This window comes from Aquarana catesbeiana, linkage group LG02, assembly GCF_042186555.1.
Source record: "Aquarana catesbeiana isolate 2022-GZ linkage group LG02, ASM4218655v1, whole genome shotgun sequence".
In the NCBI taxonomy this organism is placed as follows: Eukaryota; Metazoa; Chordata; class Amphibia; order Anura; family Ranidae; genus Aquarana; species Aquarana catesbeiana.
In genome coordinates this window covers 660,979,637-661,001,860 of record NC_133325.1, presented here as the reverse complement: position 1 = coordinate 661,001,860, position 22,224 = coordinate 660,979,637, and the positions used below count along the sequence as shown (strand labels likewise).

The 22,224-nt window shown below is 42.3% G+C and overlaps 1 protein-coding gene across 1 annotated transcript in view; it reads right to left on the bottom strand.

Annotated features, from left to right (window-relative positions):
- SMG6 (SMG6 nonsense mediated mRNA decay factor) overlaps positions 1–22,224 on the bottom strand; it is a 507,574-nt gene that overhangs the window by 72,587 nt on the left and 412,763 nt on the right. Inside the window, 1 exon segment of the mRNA XM_073616608.1 lies at positions 3,196–3,372. Within this exon segment, the coding sequence (XP_073472709.1) occupies positions 3,196–3,372 (177 nt within the window).

Below are 22,224 nucleotides of genomic sequence, written 5' to 3'. Positions count from 1 at the left end.
AGACCTATTGGTGGGCACCTCAGTAACTATAGCCAGCCAACATTTTTTAACATGCAGAAAATAAATAGCTTGGTATTAAAGGTAGTATTAAACTCAAAACCATTTTTTTATACTGTAACTTACCTGTTCTTATATGAGTTGGCTGCAAGGGTTTTATTTATAATTTTTTTTTTTCTATTATTTTCATTTTGTGATCCAGTCAGTAACACTTCCTGGTCAGGGGTGTCTCTACTATGGTTGGATGAGCCATGGAGACACCTTTGGACAGCAGCATTGTCAATCTGGGAAAAGGGCAATATTAGATGCAATAGCAGATTTAGATGAACTTGACCAAGAAATTGAAGTCAAACTCCCGCTATCACTTTTTAAGCATTTGCAGTAAGTTTTTTTCCCTTTTGGGATAAAGGTTTTTTTACATAAATGAATAAAAGTTGACGATAGAAAGCACCCGTCAATGATTTGTCGCAACACTAAGACCCTTTTCACACTGGGGCATTTTTCAGGCGCTTTAGCGTTAAATAAAGCGCCTGTAAAGCGCCTGAAAGAAGCCTCATCTGCATTTCCAATGTGAAAGCCCGAGCCCTTTCACACTGCCAGCGCCCGATAAACGCTAGTAAAGCGCCGATTAAGACCATTTTCACACTGGGGCGTTTTTCATGCGCTAGCAGTTTGAAAGGGCTCGGGCCATTGGCGCACCCAGCCCGGTGGCAAAAACACGAAAGCGCTGCAAAGAAGCTGCTTGCAGGACTTTTTTTTGACGCCCTGCCAGCGCAGCGCCCCAGTGTGAAAGCACTCGGGCTTTCACATTGGGATTGCAGATTAGGCTTCTTTCAGGCGCTTTACAGTCGCTTTTTTTAACGCTAAAGCGCCTGAAAAACGCCCCAGTGTGAAAGGGGTCTCAAACTGCCACTTTTGCCGGACGGCTTGGTCTGTTAAATGCAGTTGAAAAAAAGACTGTCAGGATCCCCAGGTGAAAATAAAGGGGAAAAAAAAGCTGCAAAATAAATTTTTGTTTTGGATTTATTACCCCTTAATAGACATGAACCCCCTTTCTGCTAGCTGTGTATAGATAAATGCTACACAGCACGAAGCCCTGTGCTGGGGAAACATAAATCTACATTTCCCCTTGGAACTAGGAGCATGCAGTACTTATGTATTGGTTTTGGACTTATGATGGAGAACTATTCTTATTGGTTCCCGACTATATGATCATAGCCAATCATGGTGGCTGTCATTATGCATTACAAAGTGCAAGGCACATGGATAGTCGTCTGTGGTTGTTTAAGGGAAAAAAATGTATTGTATGTACATAAATATATATATATATATATATATATATATATATATTTTAATCATTTATTTATTACACTTTTTGTCCATTTACCCTTTTAATAAAAACCTAAGCAGGAAATGTATTGAAATGTTGCACATATATATATATATATATATATATATATACTGTAAATATTTTAGGTATAAAAACTAGTTATTCAGCTAGGGTGAAGTTAACAGAAGTTGCTAATTTCAGTCTGGGCATCTATATTTCTATGATCAGTAAAACATAAATCAGTTAAACATGCATGGCGACACTGACTAAAATATAACTGTGAAATGTTAGAGTTTGGATTTCGAGTAATTATATACTGTTACAGTGGAACTCCTGCCGAAACGTATTTGTGTTTTGGTCGACGTAAACTGCGTTGCAAACACTTCCACCTACTTCCCGTCCTGGCCACAAGTGATCATTAAATAGAGAGTGAATAAACAGCTCTCCAACACAAACAAATAATAAATAAATATAAATTATATATATATATATATATATATATATATATATATATATATATTATACATACATATATATATATATATTATACATACATACATACATATATATATATATATATTATACATACATACATATATATATATATATTATACATACATACATACATATATATATATATTATACATACATACATATATATATATATATATATTATACATACATACATACATATATATATATATTATACATACATACATATATATATATATTATACATACATATATATATATATTATACATACATATATATATATATATTATACATACATATATATATATATATATATATATATATATATACATACACACACACACACATTTTTTTTCTAGTAGAATCAGAAAACTACATACTGTTTAGTCTTAGTCTACTGTCTCACTCCCCTCCCCCCCAATATAAATTTCCACACATTTCCCATTTTGGGCATAGGTGGCCATTGGAACAGGAAGCAAGAGAAAATCTCCTCCAACGGGGCCAAGATTGACAAGTTGTAATCTGCTTCTAGCATACCCAAGCCTTTAAATAATAGTGTGGCTGGAGCTTGACTTTAAGAGACATTTTTTTCATGTCACAAAATTTAGCATGAGAAAATTACAGTTTTTTGCTACATTTACGTGTCACATTGGTATAGATTTTCAATAAGAACCATAAACGAGTCTAGGAATAATATGTTTTATAGCAGTAAAGGAGAATGAATAGTCCAGATATATTCAGATTCCATGTGGCTGGCCATGAAGCATACACAGTGCACATTTAGCAAAGAACAAGCACATAGGAGGTTGTGTGGTGCATTTGCCTCAAACTCCTTAATCAGATCAGGATGTGAGGGACAGATTGGGTTCAGTGGAGGGGGTAGTGGGATGGGTGCCGTCAGCTCTTCCTGTACGTGTCAAGTAGACTTCAATTCACCCTCTGAGCAACACCAAGATGTACGCCCACAAACTTTATCCCTAATATGAACTCTGCACCCCCTCCCTTTCTCTTCTTTCTCCCGTCCCGGCTGCAACACATTATTACTTAAAAAAAAAAAAAAAAAACAGAAATGAAAATAATAGCAGCAGATGATGGATGGAGTAGATAGACAGGGACAATGGAAAATAAGCTATAGGATGATACAAGAAAGAATGCACACACACAAAATAGGGATGACATGCCTATACAGACTTTAAAGACTGGCATAACACAAATTACACTGGAGTACATTTTTTGGCAAGGTACTTAAGCATCCAACTATTAAAAAAAAAAAAAAAAAAAAAAAAGCCTGAGAGACTGGCTTTTCTGGGTTGCTTGCATTTCTTACCACTGGCTCAGTGGGTAAACCCCAGTCTCCCCCATTTTTTAACCAATACCTGATCTTCCAGTTGGTTTCCCTCCGGGCTTCCCGTTTCCTTTCCTATGGCGTCTGGGACGGGTGCCACTGACACATACTTTCCACCCTTGAATGCCAGCAGAGGCTCTTCTTGTCCGCACAGTGCTTCCAGGAAATATTTCAGGACTGTGACCCGCTTACAATCCGCAGCAATAATCTGAAGGGGGAGAAGGAGGGAGAAGAGATAATGAGAAAGGAAAACACTGAGCAGAGGCAGGAGAAAAGGGCCAAGTGTTTCGTTAACCCTCTGAATCTTCCAGTTCATTTAATACTACATGATCTGGAGTGAAGATGCAGAGTGTGTAATGGCGTGTGGGCTTCTAGTAAGAAACCAGAATCCCTCTAACACAGCACTTTTTTTTCTAAGGAAAAAATAAAATAAAAAGAAGAAACTAAAGGAAAATGAGATGAAATGTGCGATTAAGTGTCATAAAAAGAGAGACAGACTATTTCTGAATTACAATTCTGATTATGCTAAAAAAAAAAGCATACAGATAATAGTAGTTCCACAACAACCAAAAAAGACAAGTTGCTTAATGTTAGATCAAATTAGGAATTCCAAAAGACCACTGGTTTTGTTCTCGTTTTATTACTGTGATATTATTCTCAGGCAACCAGTCTGACACTTCAGAAATAAACCATAAAATGTTCATTGTATTCTTACTCAGTGAATAGGCACTGCCTTACTTATCAAAGGGACTTTCCATGTCAAAATATATCCGCAATCAACATGCTGTAAAAGTTGATCTGTTGGCCTGATCATAAAAGGCAGCATTCTGAGAATTTATTAGCCAAAGTACTGTGATTAGGTTAATCAACTGTTTGGTCATTTGTTAAATGACCATCACTTTTGAGTGAATCCAGACACATGTTTAAAAGGCGTTATGTGGTACAAGTTGGGTAACCACAAACCTCTTGCTATTCAAGAACCATCATCTCTTTGTTGTAGGCATCTTCTTAATGGATGGTACAGTCTTGCTGGTAGCTTTGCATTTATGGCAGTTCTGGCTTTTAGTCCTGGAATACTGGGCCTTGCATGGAGGTAAAAGTGGTGTAGTTTCACTGTGTTTAGGTAACCAGATCTACAGATAAAGGCTTGGGCTTAGCATAGTACAAGTAAACCTGAATAAGTAGGACATGGTGACCATTTCTAGCAAGGCGGCATATGCTTAAAGTGACATTAAAAGGTCCTCTTTTTTTTTTTTTTTTAAACATGTTATACTTGCCTGCCCCGATCATCCTCTTCTCGTGCCCCCTGCTGGTGTTCCAGGCCCCTCCCTTCTGCCTAATGCCCCCATAGCAAGCAGCATTGTATAGGGCTCCTGAGCTGCTGCCCCATATATCCATTCACACACAAAGCGTGGCTCGCCCCTGCCCCCACTCACTCACTGGCTTACTGGCTGTAACGGATACAGGTTTTTTTTTACCTTCATGCTTAAAAAACCTTAAGCCACATTAAGCTGGCCATAAGCTGACCGAAATTGTGTGGATGGAGGAATCTGTTCCTATGGGCTGAACAAAAAAAAAAAAAAATATACAGCCAGCTTTACTCCATAGAGGTCAGTGATCTGTAGTCAACACTGGTAGCAAGTAATTAAAAGACAACTGTACCAAATGAAGCTGAAAAGGAGATGAAATGCACCCCAGGTACTTAGTTGCTCTATTTGTTCTGGTTCACACTAGTGCAATTTCTGTTGAGACTTTAGTCTACAGAATCCTATGACAAGTGAAATACCATTATATTCAATGGTGCCCATTCTCATCAATGTGACTCAGCACAGTGCTGTGCGATTATGGAAAAAGGTTTCAGTGTTATTTTGGTGTCATTTACAGTGGCCCCATAGAAAATGCAAATAACAGCCCAAATTCCCATCGCACATGTTCCTGGAATGAGCTCTCAAAAGTGACCACCAGCTGGGTACAGAAGCATGCACGACACAGTGTAAACATTTACCAGCACACCACAAAATCTTCAATTACATCCAAACAGTTTTTAATGAAGAAAGATCACATCACAATGTAGTGCTACACTACACTGTTTTGTGATGTGATCTTTCTTCAATAAAAAAAAAAAAAGGTTTGGATGTAATTAAAGATCCGGTGTGTGCTGGAGAATATTTACATTGTATAGAATATGCAAAAACCAGCCCAGTTGAATTAAAGTCGCACTATATAACGCAATGAAAAATTGCAGCAAAATTGCATTGCAGTGGCGTAAACAGCAACTTAATCGTCAGTTTTTATTCTGTCCAACTGTGCTCCTCATAAGTACTTAAAAGTGACGCTCCAGTCCACCCCCGTCAACCAAAAAACTAAAAGTCAGCAGCTAAAAATACTGTAGCTGCTGACTTTTAATATTAGGACACTTACCTGTCCAGCGATCCTGCGTTGTCAGCACCCCAGCCAATTTTTCAATCGTCTCTCCCTACTGCGCATGCGCAAAGCTTTGTCAATGGCCCAGAGGTGGGAGGAGGAGGGCCAAACGTCCGAGTGACTTTCTCTGCAGCGAAGTCACCCAGAAGTGAGACCGAGTACATGTCAAAAACAGGTACCCACCCATTCCTCCCGAAAAGGTGCCAAATGTGGCAGCGAAGGGGGGGGGGGGGGGGGGGGGGGAAGCAAATAAGCAAAATAATAAACAAAAGTGACACTTCTTTCTTGTCACTGTACAGCAGTGTGGTATGTTGCGCTACTGTACAGTGACATGCAATTCTGTCCAGTGACATATTTTCTGTGTGTCCTAGCGGTGACCTGTCAGTGCAGTAAATAAAACAAAAACGAATGCAGCCATCATGTCTAAGAATTGTACGCTGCAATATAATAAAGGTTTGCTTTCGGGTTTAATATTGCTTTAAGATGTGCAGATGCACATTAACTGTTTAGTAATCACTTTCTGGTATAAAAACAACTTAGCTACATGAGATTCTCAATTGGCTGCACATATAATAAATTTCTGTGTGTTCCAGGACTTGCAACTTGACCAGACACTTCTGTAATGTTGTTACACGTTATATTCCTTAAATGTGAAAAACATTTTGGAACAGAAAAAGTCACTGGGCACAATAACAAAGTGCCCAGTGGGTATAAAGTTTAAAAAAGTTTTCACATACAGTTCCAACCAAAAACGTAAATTTATTTTATAGGGATTTTATGTGATAGACCAACAAAAAGTTTTCATTTTTTTTACAAAAATGTGAGAAGTATGGCGTGCATTTGTATTCAGCCCCCCTGAGTCAATACTTTGAAGAACCACCTTTCGCTGCAATTACAGCCGCAAGTCTTTTTTGGGGATGTCTCTACCAGCCATGTACATCTAGAGAGTGACATTTTTGCCCATTCTTCTGTGCAAATAATAGCTCAAGCTCTGTGAGATTAGACGAGAGCATCTGTGAACAGCAATTTTCAAGTCTTGCCACAGATTCTCAATTAGATTTAGGTCTGGACTTTGACTGGGCCATTCTAACACATGAATATGCTAAACCATTCCATCGTAGCTCTGGCTGTATGTTTAGGGTCAATGTCCTGCTGGAAGGTGAACCTCCGTTCCAGTCTCAAGTCTTTTGCAGACTAAAAGGTTTTCTTTTAAGATTGTCCTGTATTTGGCTCCATCCATCTTCCCATCAAGTCTAACGAGCTTCTCTGTCCCTGCTGAAGAAAAGCATCCTCACAACATGATGCTGCCACCACCATTTTTCACGGTAGGGATGGTGTGTTCAGGGTGATGTGCAGTGTTAGTTTTCCACCACACATAGCATTTTCCTTTTAGGCCAAAATGTAAAATTTTGGTCTCATCTGACCAGAGCACCTTCATCCACGCTTGCTGGGTCCCCCACATGGCTTCTTGCAAACGGAACTTCTTATGGCTTTCTTCTTGCCACTCTTCCATAAAGGACAGATTTGTGGAGTGCACAACTAATCCCAATAAAATACTATTACAATTTTAGTTGTAACATGACAAAATGTGGAAAATTTTAAGGGATATGAATACTTTTTCAAGGCACTGCAAATTTGTAAGGTAGGGATACCTTTTGGTATAATAGTAAGGTGCTTAATCAAGCATAAGATGGTTGGATCTATTATGGTACCATCCATTCCATAGTAAACTCTGTTTCCATATGATAATCGTGTTTTGTGATGATACTTGGGGGTGAGAAAGTCTTTTCTGGATTGCACCAACCTTCATGAATTGTACCTTTTGCTTGTTTTTTCAGTACCAATACGATACCGATATTTCGGTCACCTCTCCTGCCGATATTTTGTACATTTAAAAATATATTTTTTTTACACTGTCATTTTACATTTTTTTTGTTCATCACTGTTATTGCTATCACAAGGAATGTAAACATTCCTTGTGACAGTAATAGGAAGGGACAGGTACTCTTTATGGAGAGATCAGGGTCTATAAGACCCCAAACCCCTCCTCAGTACTTCAAAGTATTCAGAATTCAAGATCGGCGTTTTTGAATACTTTATTTTTTAAAACTGGCACCTTTAAGATGCCATTAATCCAGGAAGTGATGTCATGACATCGCTTCCGGATTACTAGATCCGAGACCCGAACGAAGCATCGGCTTTGTTCAGGTTTTCGGCCAGCCGGCGGACGTGCTGGCTGGTTGCTCAGGCCTCCCGGTGGGATGGGAAAGCCAAAAGCAGGGGGGAGGGGGACGTCCCTTCCCGATCCTTGTAATAACAACCTAGCATCTGCTGAGCCGCATCGGTTGTTATTACAATAAAGCCGACCGTCCACTCTAAAGAACGGTACCGGGGTGAGGCATGCAGCTGCATGCTTCAACCTGGTAAAACCCCTTGAAGCAATATCAGTAATATCGGTCAGTTTTTTGACCGATACTTCTAAAAAAGTGAATATCGGCCGCACCGATAATCAGTCGATCCCTAGTTAAGTAAAACGTAAATAAATCACTAATCGGAGACTAATCACTGATGGCTGTGCAATACATAATCAATTACAAGGGAACATTCTGCAACGAGGTGGGGGGGCTGGCACTGAACTCTGGATGCCAAGGCTACGCAGATCTATAAGTGCTAAGCATTCAAAAAGGAAGTGTGCCTGTGGCAAAGCTATAAGTTTCCTCTTACAGTCTAAATTTATATGCAGTTGTTGCTAAGTGTGTCAGCTATTTGACCTACATGTGACCCTGCCTGCAACCTACTTCGACTCCGAGTAGCAGGACTTTCCTTTTCACTGCCTGGGCTCTGAACAGTGTAATACAAAACATGTGTGATGAAAACCCACACAGTCAACCTGTATGCTGCCATGGTCACCCCCCCACTAATGATCACAGGCAGGAAATAGGTACCCTGCCAAATGATTGCCTGAGGTTAAAGAGTAGGAGGGGGACATCAGCTGCAAGAATGTTCTACTCACGCACAGGACCCCCTTGCTGAAGGATATGATGGAAAGACAAGCTCAAACCTAACGCAGGCAGGCATAGAACAGTGAGAGCATGGGGCGGGCTTTTGGGAAATTTTCTCAATAAAGGTATAAAGCTCAGCAATATGAAATGAATAACAAACAATGATATATGTACTATTGCTATAAAAAAAAAAAAAAAAAAAAAGACTAATATGTGAAGGAACTGTAGAAGCCACAACCATGGATGATGTGGCATAACCACCATGGGTAGAGACGTTTTCCACTGTGCTAAGCAAGGATTTATTAAGCCCAGGATGGCACAATTTGTCCACTATTAGAGAATCAGAAGCCTCTGCAAATGATTCTGATACTACCCAGTGTGAGAAATGGTGATCATAAGTCTTTTTGTAAACGGCAACTTCTAAAAATAAGGCATTTTGGCATCATGGGAAGAGTGATGACATCCTGTATCCCAGTGATGAAGTCATCTTATCTGCAGTGTGAGCAAAATTTGTACACTTCCTTACACCAAGGCTGGAAGTGACCCCATTGCCAACCCTTGTCAACCTTCTGGAGATAATAATAGTATACAATAAAAAAATGAAACAAGAACTCTGGGCAAACTAAATATGCAGTTGTAAAACAGATTCACAATTCATTTCAATGAGCTATGCGATTTGAAATGCACAGCCAAGCTGGTTACATCCACTGCCACTGAGCACCAATGCAGGGTGGGGGTGGGGGGAGATTAAATATCATTGCCACTCACTACTGATGCAGGAAGGTGGGGGGGTTAAATTTCACTGATAGTAACCCTCAGTTTGTGTGTGTGTTTGGGTTAATAGTACTGGCAGAAGTGCTAGGGGCTATTATTGCGGCCGCTGTCACCAATGTTAGGGATTACCATTGCATTAACTGACACCAATATTAAAGGCTAAGTTCATCTTTCGTAAAAGCAGATCGCAGGTGCAGTTTCCGGCTCCTGCAGACCCTCAAGATAGCGGTCTGCCCGTATTTCCTATACCTGCAAGCCGTACTCGAGAGCAAGAAGATCAATTTACTATGAGGACACCCATCAGTGCCCTTGTAGTTCATTGAGAACTACAAGCCATCAGCTGCAATGGCTGGGGGCACTAGTAGTTTATTCATTCACAGGAAACTGAATGAATGAATGAATGATGCGGCCCTGTGGGCAGAGCCCCACACGGCCATGCTGTTTTAAATCATGACAGCAGGTGCGGGGGAGGGGGGTTAAGGGTGAAGAAGGTGCAGATGCTGGAGCATGTTGCATGTTCCACTCCTAAGAACAGGTGGAACATGTAACATGTTCCATAGGTGAACTAAGCCATTAAAGTTTATTATTAGACTCCATTGAAAAAATTGGAAAACTGTTGGGACTTTAAAGGTGTTGAAGCTCCTCTTAGTATAATTAGCAATACACAATCATTGATTAAAAAAACTTTATTATACAATTCTTAAAACCTATATAGCTGGGGTTTACACCCCTCCCCCCCTTATAAACATTAGAAACATAATGGTAACACATCAAAACCCAAGGCACACCCAAAGATTGAGACCCCCTCCTTATGTATGTAAACAGTAATCCAAAGTACTCACATACCAAAGCAAGTTTTCCCACTGAAGTCAAAGGAAATGAAAATAATTAGTGTGACAGACTCACCCGGGACAGAGGCTATTCGAGGGGACTGAACGCAAGCCTCTTGCCCACCGATTATGGGCCCTAGCATTTGGGAGAATGGTGCTCTCTGTGAGCTGTATGCCTGGGGACCCTGGGGTTGGTGTTACTTTGGATTCAGCTCCATGTCCCCCCAAAACACACAGACTCTGGGAACCCTTTATATGCCATATTAGAATGGTGACTGATTTATACTGTTGGGACTCGTACTGTTAAATGCTAATGTCATCAATTCTGCTATAATGTGTTTATTGTAAATAAGTCTAGTGTGGCTCTATGAGTCTTTTCACCCATTGTTGTTTGTGTTAATTAACTGTGTGAAGCTCGGTGACCACAAGTCTGGGCGAAAGGTCATGTCTCAGTCACCTAGGCTGTATAAAGGATTAGATAATTAGCTCATGTTAATTAGGTTACAGTTGTATTTTTAGAGGAGGTTCCAACGGCATATAAAGTCTTGTAATTTTGATTCTAAATAAAGTCAGTTCATGTTAGCAACAAGCAAGTGTCGCCTTGTTTTGTGCTCAGAGAGGTTGGAATATCTGATATCTGTATACAGACTGGGAGGAAGTGGTATATGACGGAAGCACTCAAGCGGAGTGTGGGACGTTCCGTGACAATTAGTTCCGCATTGACTTTAATGGGATGCAATACCGCATGCGGCCAGAGGCAGGGGGGGGGGTCTGAGAGCCTCGGAAACGGCCAAAAAGGCCCTTTGGCTGAACTCGGCAAACCTTGGAAAGACTCAGTTCACGAGCCTTTCCGAAGTTTGCCGAGGTCAGCCGAACTGCCCTCGGCCTTTTCCGAGCATTTCTGAACGCCAACGATTGGCGCTGTTCGGCTCCCTCCACCTCAGGCCAAAAGAGGTACTGCACACCGCTTTTGGCATGAATCCTGCTCCTTTTGTGAGACAACACTCGCAAACCGAGTTAGGATTTTTAGAAATACAGTGCTCGTTTTGTGAAACGCTTGTTAACCGCGTTACTTGGAAACCGAGGTTCCACTGTACAGTGCCTCGAAAAAGTATTCATACCCCTTGAAATTTTACACATTTTGTCATGTTACAACCAAAAATGTAAAGGTATTTTATTGGGATTTTATGTGATAGACCAACACAAAGTAGCACATAATTGTGAAGTGGAAGGAAAACGATAAAATGGTTTTCAAATATTTTTACAAATAAAATATCTGAAAAGTGTGGCCTGCATTTGTGTTCAGCCCCCTTTACTTTGATACCTCTAACTAAAATCTAATGGAACCAATTGCCTTTAGAGGTCATCTAATTAGCAAATAGAGTCCACCTGTGTGTAATTTAATCTCAGTATAAATACAACTGTTCTGTGAAGCCCTCAGAGGTTTGTTAAAGAACCTTAGTGAACAAACAGCATCATAAAGGATGTAGGAACACACCAGACAGGTCAGGGATAAAGTTGTGGAGAAGTTTTAAGCAGGGTTAGGTTATAAAAAAAATATCCCAAGCTTTAAACATCTCACAGAGCACTGTTCATTTCATTATCCAAAAATAGAAAAAAGTAAAAAAAAGTAACTGCAAACCTACCAAGACATGGCCGTCCACCTAAACTGACAGGCCGGGCAAGGAGAGCATTAATCAGAGAAGCAGCCAAGTGGCCATTACCACCGTGAAACATGGTGGTGGCGGTCATGTTGTGGGTATGCTTTCCTTCAGCTGGAACAGGGAAGCTGGTCAGGGTTGATGGGAAGATGGATGGAGCCAAATACAGGGCAATCCTAGAAGAAAACCTGCTTGAGTCTGCAAAAGACTTGAGACTGGAATGGAGGTTCGCCTTCCAGCAGGACAATGACCCTAACCATACAGCCAGAGCTACAATGGAATGGTTTAGATCAAAGCATATTCATGTGTTAGAATGGCCCAGTCAAAGTCCAGACATAAATTTAATTGAGAATCTGTACCAAGACTTGAAAATTGCTGTTCACAGATGCTCTCCATCCGACTCCATCCAACCTGACAGAGCTTGAGCTATTTTGCAAAGAAGAATGGGCGAAAATGTCACTCAAGATGTGCAAAGCTGGAAGAGACATACCCAAGAAGTCTTGCAGCTGTAATTGCAGTGAAAGGTGGTTCTACAAAGTATTGACTCAGGGGGGCTGAATACAAATGCATGCCACACTTTTCACATACTTATTTGTAAAACAATTTAAAAACCATTTATCATTTTCCTTCCACTTCACAATTGTGTGCCACTTTGTGTTGGTCTATCATATAAAATACATTTAGGTTTCTGGTTGTAACTGATTGAAACTCAGGAGTAGGGATGAGCCGAACACCCCCCTGTTCGGTTCGCACCAGAACATGCGAACAGGAAAAAAGTTCGTTCGAACATGCGAACACCGTTAAAGTCTATGGGACACGAACATGAATAATCAAAAGTGCTAATTTTAAAGGCTTATATGAAAGTTATTGTCATAAAAAGTGTTTGGGGACCTGGGTCCTGCCCCAGGGGACATGGATCAATGCAAAAAAAAAGTTTTAAAAACGGCCGTTTTTTCAGGAGCAGTGATTTTAATAATGCTTAAAGTCAAACAATAAAAGTGTAATATCCCTTTAAATTTCGTACCTGGGGGGTGTCTATAGTATGCCTGTAAAGGGGCGCATGTTTCCTGTGTTTAGAACAGTCTGACAGCAAAATGACATTTTGAAGGAAAAAACTCATTTAAAACTACCCGCGGCTATTGCATTGCCGACAATACACATAGAAGTTCATTGATAAAAACGGCATGGGAATTCCCCAAAGGGGAACCCCGAACCAAAATTAAAAAAAAAAAATGACGTGGGAGTCCTCCTAAATTCCATACCAGGCCCTTCAGGTCTGGTATGGATATTAAGGGGAACCCCGGCCAAAATTAAAAAAAAAAAAATGACGTGGGGTTCCCCCTAAATTCCATACCAGACCCTTCAGGTCTGGTATGGATTTTAAGGGGAACCCCGTGCCAAAAAAAAAAAAAAAAAAACGGCGTGGGGTCCCCCCAAAAATCCATACCAGACCCTTATCCGAGCACGCAACCTGGCAGGCCGCAGGAAAAGAGGGGGGGACGAGAGTGCGGCCCCCCCTCCCTCCTGAACCGTACCAGGCCACATGCCCTCAACATTGGGAGGGTGCTTTGGGGTAGCCCCCCAAAACACCTTGTCCCCATGTTGATGAGGACAAGGGCCTCATCCCCACAACCCTGGCCGGTGGTTGTGGGGGTCTGCGGGCGGGGGGCTTATCGGAATCTGGAAGCCCCCTTTAACAAGGTGACCCCCAGATCCCGGCCCCCCCCCGTGTGAAATGGTAAGGGGGTACATAAGTACCCCTACCATTTCACGAAGAAAGTGTCAAAAATGTTAAAAATGACAAGAGACAGTTTTTGACAATTCCTTTATTTAAATGCTTCTTCTTTCTTCTATCTTCCTTCATCTTCTGGTTCTTCTGGTTCTTCTGGCTCTTCTGGTTCTTCCTCCGGCGTTCTCGTCCAGCATCTCCTCTGCGGCGTCTTCTGTCTTCTTCTCCTCGGGCCGCTCCGCACCCATGGCATGGGGGGGAGGCTCCCGCTCTTCTCTTCTTCTTTTCTTCTCTTCTTCTCTTCTTCATTTTCTTCTCCGGGCCGCTCCGCAATCCATGCTGGCATGGAGGGAGGCTCCCGCTGTGTGACGGCGCTCCTCGTCTGACAGTTCTTAAATAACGGGGGGGGCGGGGCCACCCAGTGACCCCGCCCCCCTCTGACGCACGGTGACTTGACGGGACTTCCCTGTGGCATTCCCCGTGACGTCACAGGGAAGTCCCGTCAAGTCACCGTGCGTCAGAGGGGGGCGGGGTCACCGGGTGGCCCCGCCCCCCCGTTATTTAAGAACTGTCAGACGAGGAGCGCCGTCACACAGCGGGAGCCTCCCTCCATGCCAGCATGGATTGCGGAGCGGCCCGGAGAAGAAAATGAAGAAGAGAAGAAGAGAAGAAAAGAAGAAGAGAAGAGCGGGAGCCTCCCCCCATGCCATGGGTGTGGAGCGGCCCGAGGAGAAGAAGACAGAAGACGCCGCGGAGGAGATGGTGGACGAGAACGCCGGAGGAAGAACCAGAAGAGCCAGAAGAACCAGAAGATGAAGGAAGATAGAAGAAAGAAGAAGCATTTAAATAAAGGAATTGTCAAAAACTGTCTCTTGTCATTTTTAACATTTTTGACACTTTCTTCGTGAAATGGTAGGGGTACTTATGTACCCCCTTACAATTTCACACAGGGGGGGGGCCGGGATCTGGGGGTCACCTTGTTAAAGGGGGCTTCCAGATTCCGATAAGCCCCCCGCCCGCAGACCCCCACAACCACCGGCCAGGGTTGTGGGGATGAGGCCCTTGTCCTCATCAACATGGGGACAAGGTGTTTTGGGGGGCTACCCCAAAGCACCCTCCCAATGTTGAGGGCATGTGGCCTGGTACGGTTCAGGAGGGAGGGGGGGCCGCACTCTCGTCCCCCCCTCTTTTCCTGCGGCCTGCCAGGTTGCGTGCTCGGATAAGGGTCTGGTATGGATTTTTGGGGGGACCCCACGCCGTTTTTTTTTTTTTTTTGGCGCGGGGTTCCCCTTAAAATCCATACCAGACCTGAAGGGTCTGGTATGGAATTTAGGGGGAACCCCACGTCATTTTTTTTTTTTAATTTTGGCCGGGGTTCCCCTTAATATCCATACCAGACCTGAAGGGCCTGGTATGGAATTTAGGGGGACTCCCACGTCATTTTTTTTTTTTAATTTTGGTTCGGGGTTCCCCTTTGGGGAATTCCCATGCCGTTTTTATCAATGAACTTCTATGTGTATTGTCGGCAATGCAATAGCCGCGGGTAGTTTTAAATGAGTTTTTTCCTTCAAAATGTCATTTTGCTGTCAGACTGTTCTAAACACAGGAAACATGCGCCCCTTTACAGGCACACTATAGACACCCCCCAGGTACGAAATTTAAAGGGATATTACACTTTTATTGTTTGACTTTAAGCATTATTAAAATCACTGCTCCTGAAAAAACGGCCGTTTTTAAAACTTTTTTTGCATTGATCCATGTCCCCTGGGGCAGGACCCAGGTCCCCAAACACTTTTTATGACAATAACTTGCATATTAGCCTTTAAAATTAGCACTTTTGATTTCTCCCATAGACTTTTAAAGGGTGTTCTGCGGCATTCGAATTTGCCGCGAACACCCCAAATTGTTCGTTGTTCGGTGAACTTGCGAACAGCCAATGTTCGAGTCGAACATGAGTTCGACTCGAACTCGAAGCTCATCCCTACTCAGGAGGAACCAACAAAGTCTCATTTAATGTGGCCAGACACCAAACGTATCAAGACACCTGGAGGCTGGATGGGCCAGGATAGTCCACCGGGAGGGCACCATAAAGCACCGCAAAAAAGGGAGGGGGGGGGGGAGAAGAAAGGAAGGCAACATCACCCCCACTCAGGATATAATTAAAGTACCAGTCTAGATAGTATGTGTGTATACTGTATAATTCCAATGGAAGGCAAAGGATGGGCAGCTGCATCGGAAGTATATAGATCTGCAGAGTATCCCTAATGCAGACTCCTGCTTACTCCAAAATCCAATCCTTAAAGAGGGTGTCCTTACATGAACAGCCTGAAGAAGGTGCAGATGCTGGAGCATGTTGCACTCCTAAAAACAGGTGGAACATGTAACATGTTCCATAGGTGAACTTAGCCTTTAAAGTTTATTAACCACTTGCCTACGGGGCACTTACACCCCCTTCCTGCCCAGGCCATTTTTCAGCTTTCAGCACTGTCGCACTTTGAATGACAATTGCGCAGTTGTGCTACACTGTACCCAAACACATTTTTTATCATTTTCTTCACACAAATAGAGCTTTCTTTTGGTGGCATTTAATCATTGATGGGTTTTTTATTTTTTACAAAAAAAAAAAAAAGCGGTCAAAAATTTAGAAAAAAAAATGTTTACTTTTTTTCTGCCAGTAAATTTTGTAACTAAGTAATTTTTCACCTTCACTGATGTGCGCTGATGAGTCGACACTGATAGGCTGAACTGGTGGGCATTTATGAGGTGGCACTTATTGGCACTGATGAGGCGGCACTTATGGGCACTGATGAGGAGGCACTAATATGCCACACTTATGGGCACCGATAGTTGGCACTGATGAGCACTAATAGGCAACACGGATAGGCGGTGATGATGGGCACTGATTGACAGCAGCAATGGGCACTAATGGGCGGCACTGACTGGCATCGTTAATGGGCACTGATTGGTGGCACTTGTGGACACTGATTGCTGCCACTGGTGGGAAGTGTTCGTTGGCATTGGTGGGCACTAATTTGTGACTTTATTTTGCAATATTGTAATCAGGGCACTGATAATCAGTTCCCTGATTACATTCCTAGACGTCCCCCGTGTGGAGATGGTGCTGATCAGCTCTCCTCGCCACACACTCTGTCAGTGTGAGGCCAGGAGCGACGATTACCGGCACTTCCTTGTTTACATGTGACCGGCTGTGATTGGACACAGCCGACCACATGGTTAAAAAGCCGTGGGCGTCCCAGAATGAGAGCTGCACCGCCCAGCCGTCATTTGACGGTGGGAAGGCGGCAAGCAGTTAATAGACTCACTGCCAGCAATGTTGAGGGTTATTATTGTGTCCACTGACACCAATGTTGGGGTTTATTACTGCACTCACTGACATCAATGATGGTGGGTTGTTGCACTCACTGACACCAATGATGGTGATTTATTACATCCACTGACACAAATGTTGGGGATTATTATTGTGTCCATTGACACCAATGTTGGGGGTTATTATTGCACCCACTGACGCCAATGATGGTGCGCTATTATTGCATCCACTGCCATGAATGTTGAGGGTTATTATTGCACTCACTGGCGCCAATGATGGTGGGTTATTATTGTATCTACTGATACCAATGCCGAGGGTTATTCCTGTCCGACACCAATGCCAAGGGTTATTCCTACCCGACACCAATGTAGAGGGTTAATACTGCCCCAACACCAAACCAATGCTGGGATTTTTGTACTCGTCTGTGTATTTTGACATGCTGCAAAAAAGCAGGACTGAAATTTTTGGGCGTTGAAGTGCTTTAGCCTATTCATTTTGATTGAGCTGCCTAAATTGACGCAATGCGTGAAAATGTGTTGTTATTGTGCAGGCCTCTGGAAGTCTCAGGAGCTGCACTTAAAGCCCTCGACAATCTTCAAGTTGAGCACCACTGATGTACACAGATCTAAGGAATTTGAAAGGCACAAACAAACACGCAGACATAGTGTAGTATACAACTTATACTTATTAACTGAATAAGAAAGTAGTTCACTCACATGAAAAAGAGTGAACCATACTGCAGGAGGTTTGAAAGGTCCCTTTGGAACTGGCCCCTGAGGCTAACAGAGAGCAGTCCTATTACATGGCAGACAGATGGGGAAGGAACGAGGAGTACTGGATGGTAGTGTCCAGTGTGCAACTGGTATTCCGAGCTCCTTTCCCAAGAGAGACAAGCATTGAACTTGTCAAATGGCATGTGTACTGACTGGCGCTTTACCAGCTTTGCCCACCAGCCTTTGGTCGACAATGAATTAACAATCTCCTAGATTGTAAGCTCTAATGAGCAGGGCTCTCTGATTCCTCCATGTATTGAAGTGTATTGTAATTGTACCGTCTGCCCTAATGTTGTAAAGCGCTGCGTAAACTGTCGGCGTTATATAAATCCTGTATAATAATAATAACACTCTCATTACTAATCCAACAAGGCAGGTGACAAAGAAAGCTGAACCAGTAGACAGGTCTACCTCGCTATGTAGTGTGGGATAGGTGTGTGAATCATATGACTGGTAAAATCGTTTACACACAGCACTGAGCTTCAATTGTCCACTCCAGGTGCCACAGAATTTGCAGTGTTGCCATTTTTAGAATAAAGCTGGAAACCAGGTATGATTTTAAGTGCATACTTGCATTGGCCCACTTTTTACCAATGTAAGTATGCATCTCCCTTACCTGAGGGGCCTCTGGGGAAGCCAACAATCACTGTGGCGTTCCAAGATTGGACAAGGTGGGTTGGTGACATCATGATCTTTATCTCATCCAAACAGTGAATGCCTTGCATGCTATGAATGGCTTCAGTGTCAAGTAAGTAACCCCCTGTAGTATGCGTGCAAAGTTGTTTGTACAGGACCTGGAAAGTCATGGCTATCACTGCAGAAATACTGACTACTACAGTGATTCTCAGCTTTCTCAGGTATGAGATCTGCTTACTTACATTAATCCAAGCTGGACCAAGGTAAGTATAGAATACAGATCAAACCTGGCATCCAAGTTTAAGCAATATCGGTATCTGTTGCTGGACGAGAAAATAAAAAGACAGAAAAATCATAATGTTGCCCCTGTGTGATTCCAGTTTCCTACTAGCACCAAAAAAGAAAAGAGACAGATGTCATCTAGTTGTTTCTAAGGGCAATATATAATTTGTCTTACAAATAAAATATGTATGGAGTTAGCAACTGACAAGCAAACAATGGATATTCTGTGAAATGGCCAGTCTTCCATGCCTGTGCCAGAATCTGTCGTGCTGTGTACTGTTCTTCTACACAAAGTGCCAGAGGCCCCAGCTGAGTCATGAACAAGATACGTGGGGTGGAAAATTCACATTTATTTGAAGATATAGATACCTTTTTATTTCACATTATTACTCCTTATAACCTGGGGCCCACCACCTGCTTGGGAGACATCGCCAAAGCATGTTCAAAAATGATACAGCAACTGAATAAAAACATCATGTTTTTGAACAGTATATCCCAAGAATATCTGAAAATCTGAAGTAGCCCATTACATAATTAATTTAGCACTGTTGTTAAGCTTTAATACAGAAGATAATATAGTAAACAGAACAAAATAAGATGCAATAGAAGATATGTGAAAACAGACAGAAGAAGGTCATGGTGTGAATGATCTCATATCAAAACAACAAAGCAGCTACAAGCCGGCCATAGACCGTTTGAATATCGGCCGGATCAGCAGGATCCGAACTATGTATGGGCAGGCTGAATGTACCAAAGTTGATCAATCAACTTGGGTACAACCAGCCTGCCGGATTTTACTTGCGATTATTGCAAGTGGCTGTTATAGCCACTAGCAATAATTGCGGTCTTCTGGGGAGTTGCAGGAAAGAAATTTGCCTCAACCAACTTAACCAACTTGAAAGAAGAATTTCTGATGTCCTAGTCTGTCATTAATGCAGCAACCACTCTACCTTCCTTTGTCTTTCAAACTGTACAGTTTTATCAGCCAATAAGCCTAAAATGGACACACAGTGGTCGAGTTAAAAAAAGCTATGAATATAATATTCACATACATAATTAGATATTTCTGAAAAAATTGTAAGTGTTTATATGAGCTGAAGATCTTAGAGAAAAATATGGATGAGGGTGATAATTGTCGTGGCCAACATTTTCAGCCTGAAATGGCACAGTATATTACAATATGGACTGTACTTTTGTAAATATAGGTTAATGCTAATACATACTGCACATATTGTCCATTGGTGAGTGGTAAAATTCTCTTTCAGTCTAGGCTACAAGAAAATGAAATCCTTTATTGGGAACAGTTATGCAAAGAAGCAAACTGGAGATACACTACAATGTGCACAGTGAAACGTCATATACCTATTTGTGGTTCTAATACTATGCATAAAATATTAAAGCATGCTTTTTTTAACCAGAATGCAATGGATATTGAAGACTGCCAATAACAATATTCAAGCATGTGATACAGTGTACACTGAACCATATGCTACAATGTACAGTTTATTCATACAGGAAGTACAATAAAACGTCATAGTTAAACCGTTGTGAGATAGCCACCCAGCTTAGAGTACAATATCATCAGAGCTATTGACGTATACGGTCCATGACTAGGTCCACTGCAGCTAAACCAGGGACATCTAGCCACGAGGTCCACAAATTTATCAAATTTTCCCCCTCTGTGTTGGTAAATTAACTTCTCAAGTCGGATGGTATCACCCATTTGAGTAATCCACCCATTTGAGTAATCCATTGCTTCACTGTAGGAGGCTTTGTAGACTTCCAGTGCCTTAAAATTAGTTTGTGGGCCTGAAAAGAGAGCCCTGGCAATGGCCTGTCTTGGAGTGTCCTCCACTGGAAGGTCATCTAATATACCCAACAGACAATATTTACGGTCTTCTGGAATCTGAACCTGGAAAACCCGGTTAAGAGTATCCATGAGCTTCTTCCAATAAAAGTGCAACTCCTTATCAAATCCCCATGAGCTCTACAACACCTAGTACAGGTGGAATCTGATCATACCCCCATAGGAGCTAGTCTGGCCGGTGTATAATGCAAGACCATATAGAACTGTGAAAGGCGTTGAGCCACATTCACTTAGCACTGGGAAACAGATTGTAGCGCTTCTTCTCATTGTTCCTCCTCAAAGGCCCCAACAGATTAGGCATGCTTTAAAAAAAAAAAAAAAAAAAAAAAGTGATCAGCCAGTGTTATATTGTAGTACAAAAAGTCACTACACCGTCTAGAACTGTCATGTTTCCAGTGAACTGGTATTTTCCAATCTCTGTACTGCTAGCAGTGGTTAGTTACCCAAACTTCTGCTGGTCTTTGTGTTTGTGGCCAGCCTTTACCCACTATGAGGCAATTTGATGATGCAGTTCAGATGTTGCTCTGGAAGCTGGTGTTTGTATAGTTGGTATTTAGGGATAAAGTTCACTTTAAAATAAGGTTTCTGGTTATAGCATATTTTCAATAATATAGCATTGGTAGTACATGGAATTGATTTTACTTCTTGCCAAATTGGAGTCTCCACACCCTTCAAAAATAAGTCAGTAATGAGAGCAAACATAATTTGCCTCACCTGATCATTCCTTCTCTGTCTCTTTACAGGTATGTGTCAGCTCAACCACATCTTCCACTGTTAAATGAAATTGGGATCTGCTTGCTGTCTGTGTGTGTGTGTGTGTCTTTGGTATGTGTCAGCTCAACCACATCTTCCACTGTTAAATGAAATTGGGATCTGCTTGCTGTCTGTGTGTGTGTGTGTGTCTTTGGTATGTGGCCTTCTCCATCTGTTGCCCTGTGTGCATAACCATGACGTTGTTTTTTGTTGCTCTGGACTGTCTTACCTAAGTTTTATGTGTTGATCTTATCTTGGCCTCTGGCCTCTTGCTATTCTGACTTTAGAAGCAAAAAGTCCACTTTGATTGTTAGGCATTCTTATATTCACTCATGATTAAAAACGAACTTCAACCTCACCCTTATAACAGTATAAATTTGAGCATCCTTAAGGGGTCAGCACATTGCTGGGGGAGCACATTGCAGTGGCTTCTATCCTTAAGGCTTCTATCGCTAAGTGATTCTTTCTACAAGTTATATGCACTTCAATCTCTGCACTTCAGCGATTGCACGAAGCAAACAAATACAGCAATCTGCACTGGAAAGTACCTGACAGACTGCAGGTGACCCTGTCTCTCTATTAAGCTCTCCTTCCACTCTGTAACATGCGCTCTCTACCACTGCTTCTGACACTTGTGTCCTCTCTCCTCAAACTCTCTTACCTTCACCCCCCCTCTCCACCCGCCTGCTTATACATATCACCCTGCCTTCTGTCCTCTCCCTACTACTGCTCTTACCAACTCTTGCTCATTCTACAGCCATACACTGATAAAACCTCCAGTACTCTGAGACATGCCCCTTCACATAAATCGCATTCCCACATTACCTCCCTCACCCTCCTGCTTCTCCTAATCTCTGGTGACATATCCCCAAACCCTGGGCCACCATCATCTGTCTTTGCCCAACGCTCCCATCCCCCTACACCCTCTGGCAGGAATCGCAACCCACAGAACTTGGTCTCTATTCCTCTTTCCAAAACCAGCCCCCCCTTTTCCTGTGCCC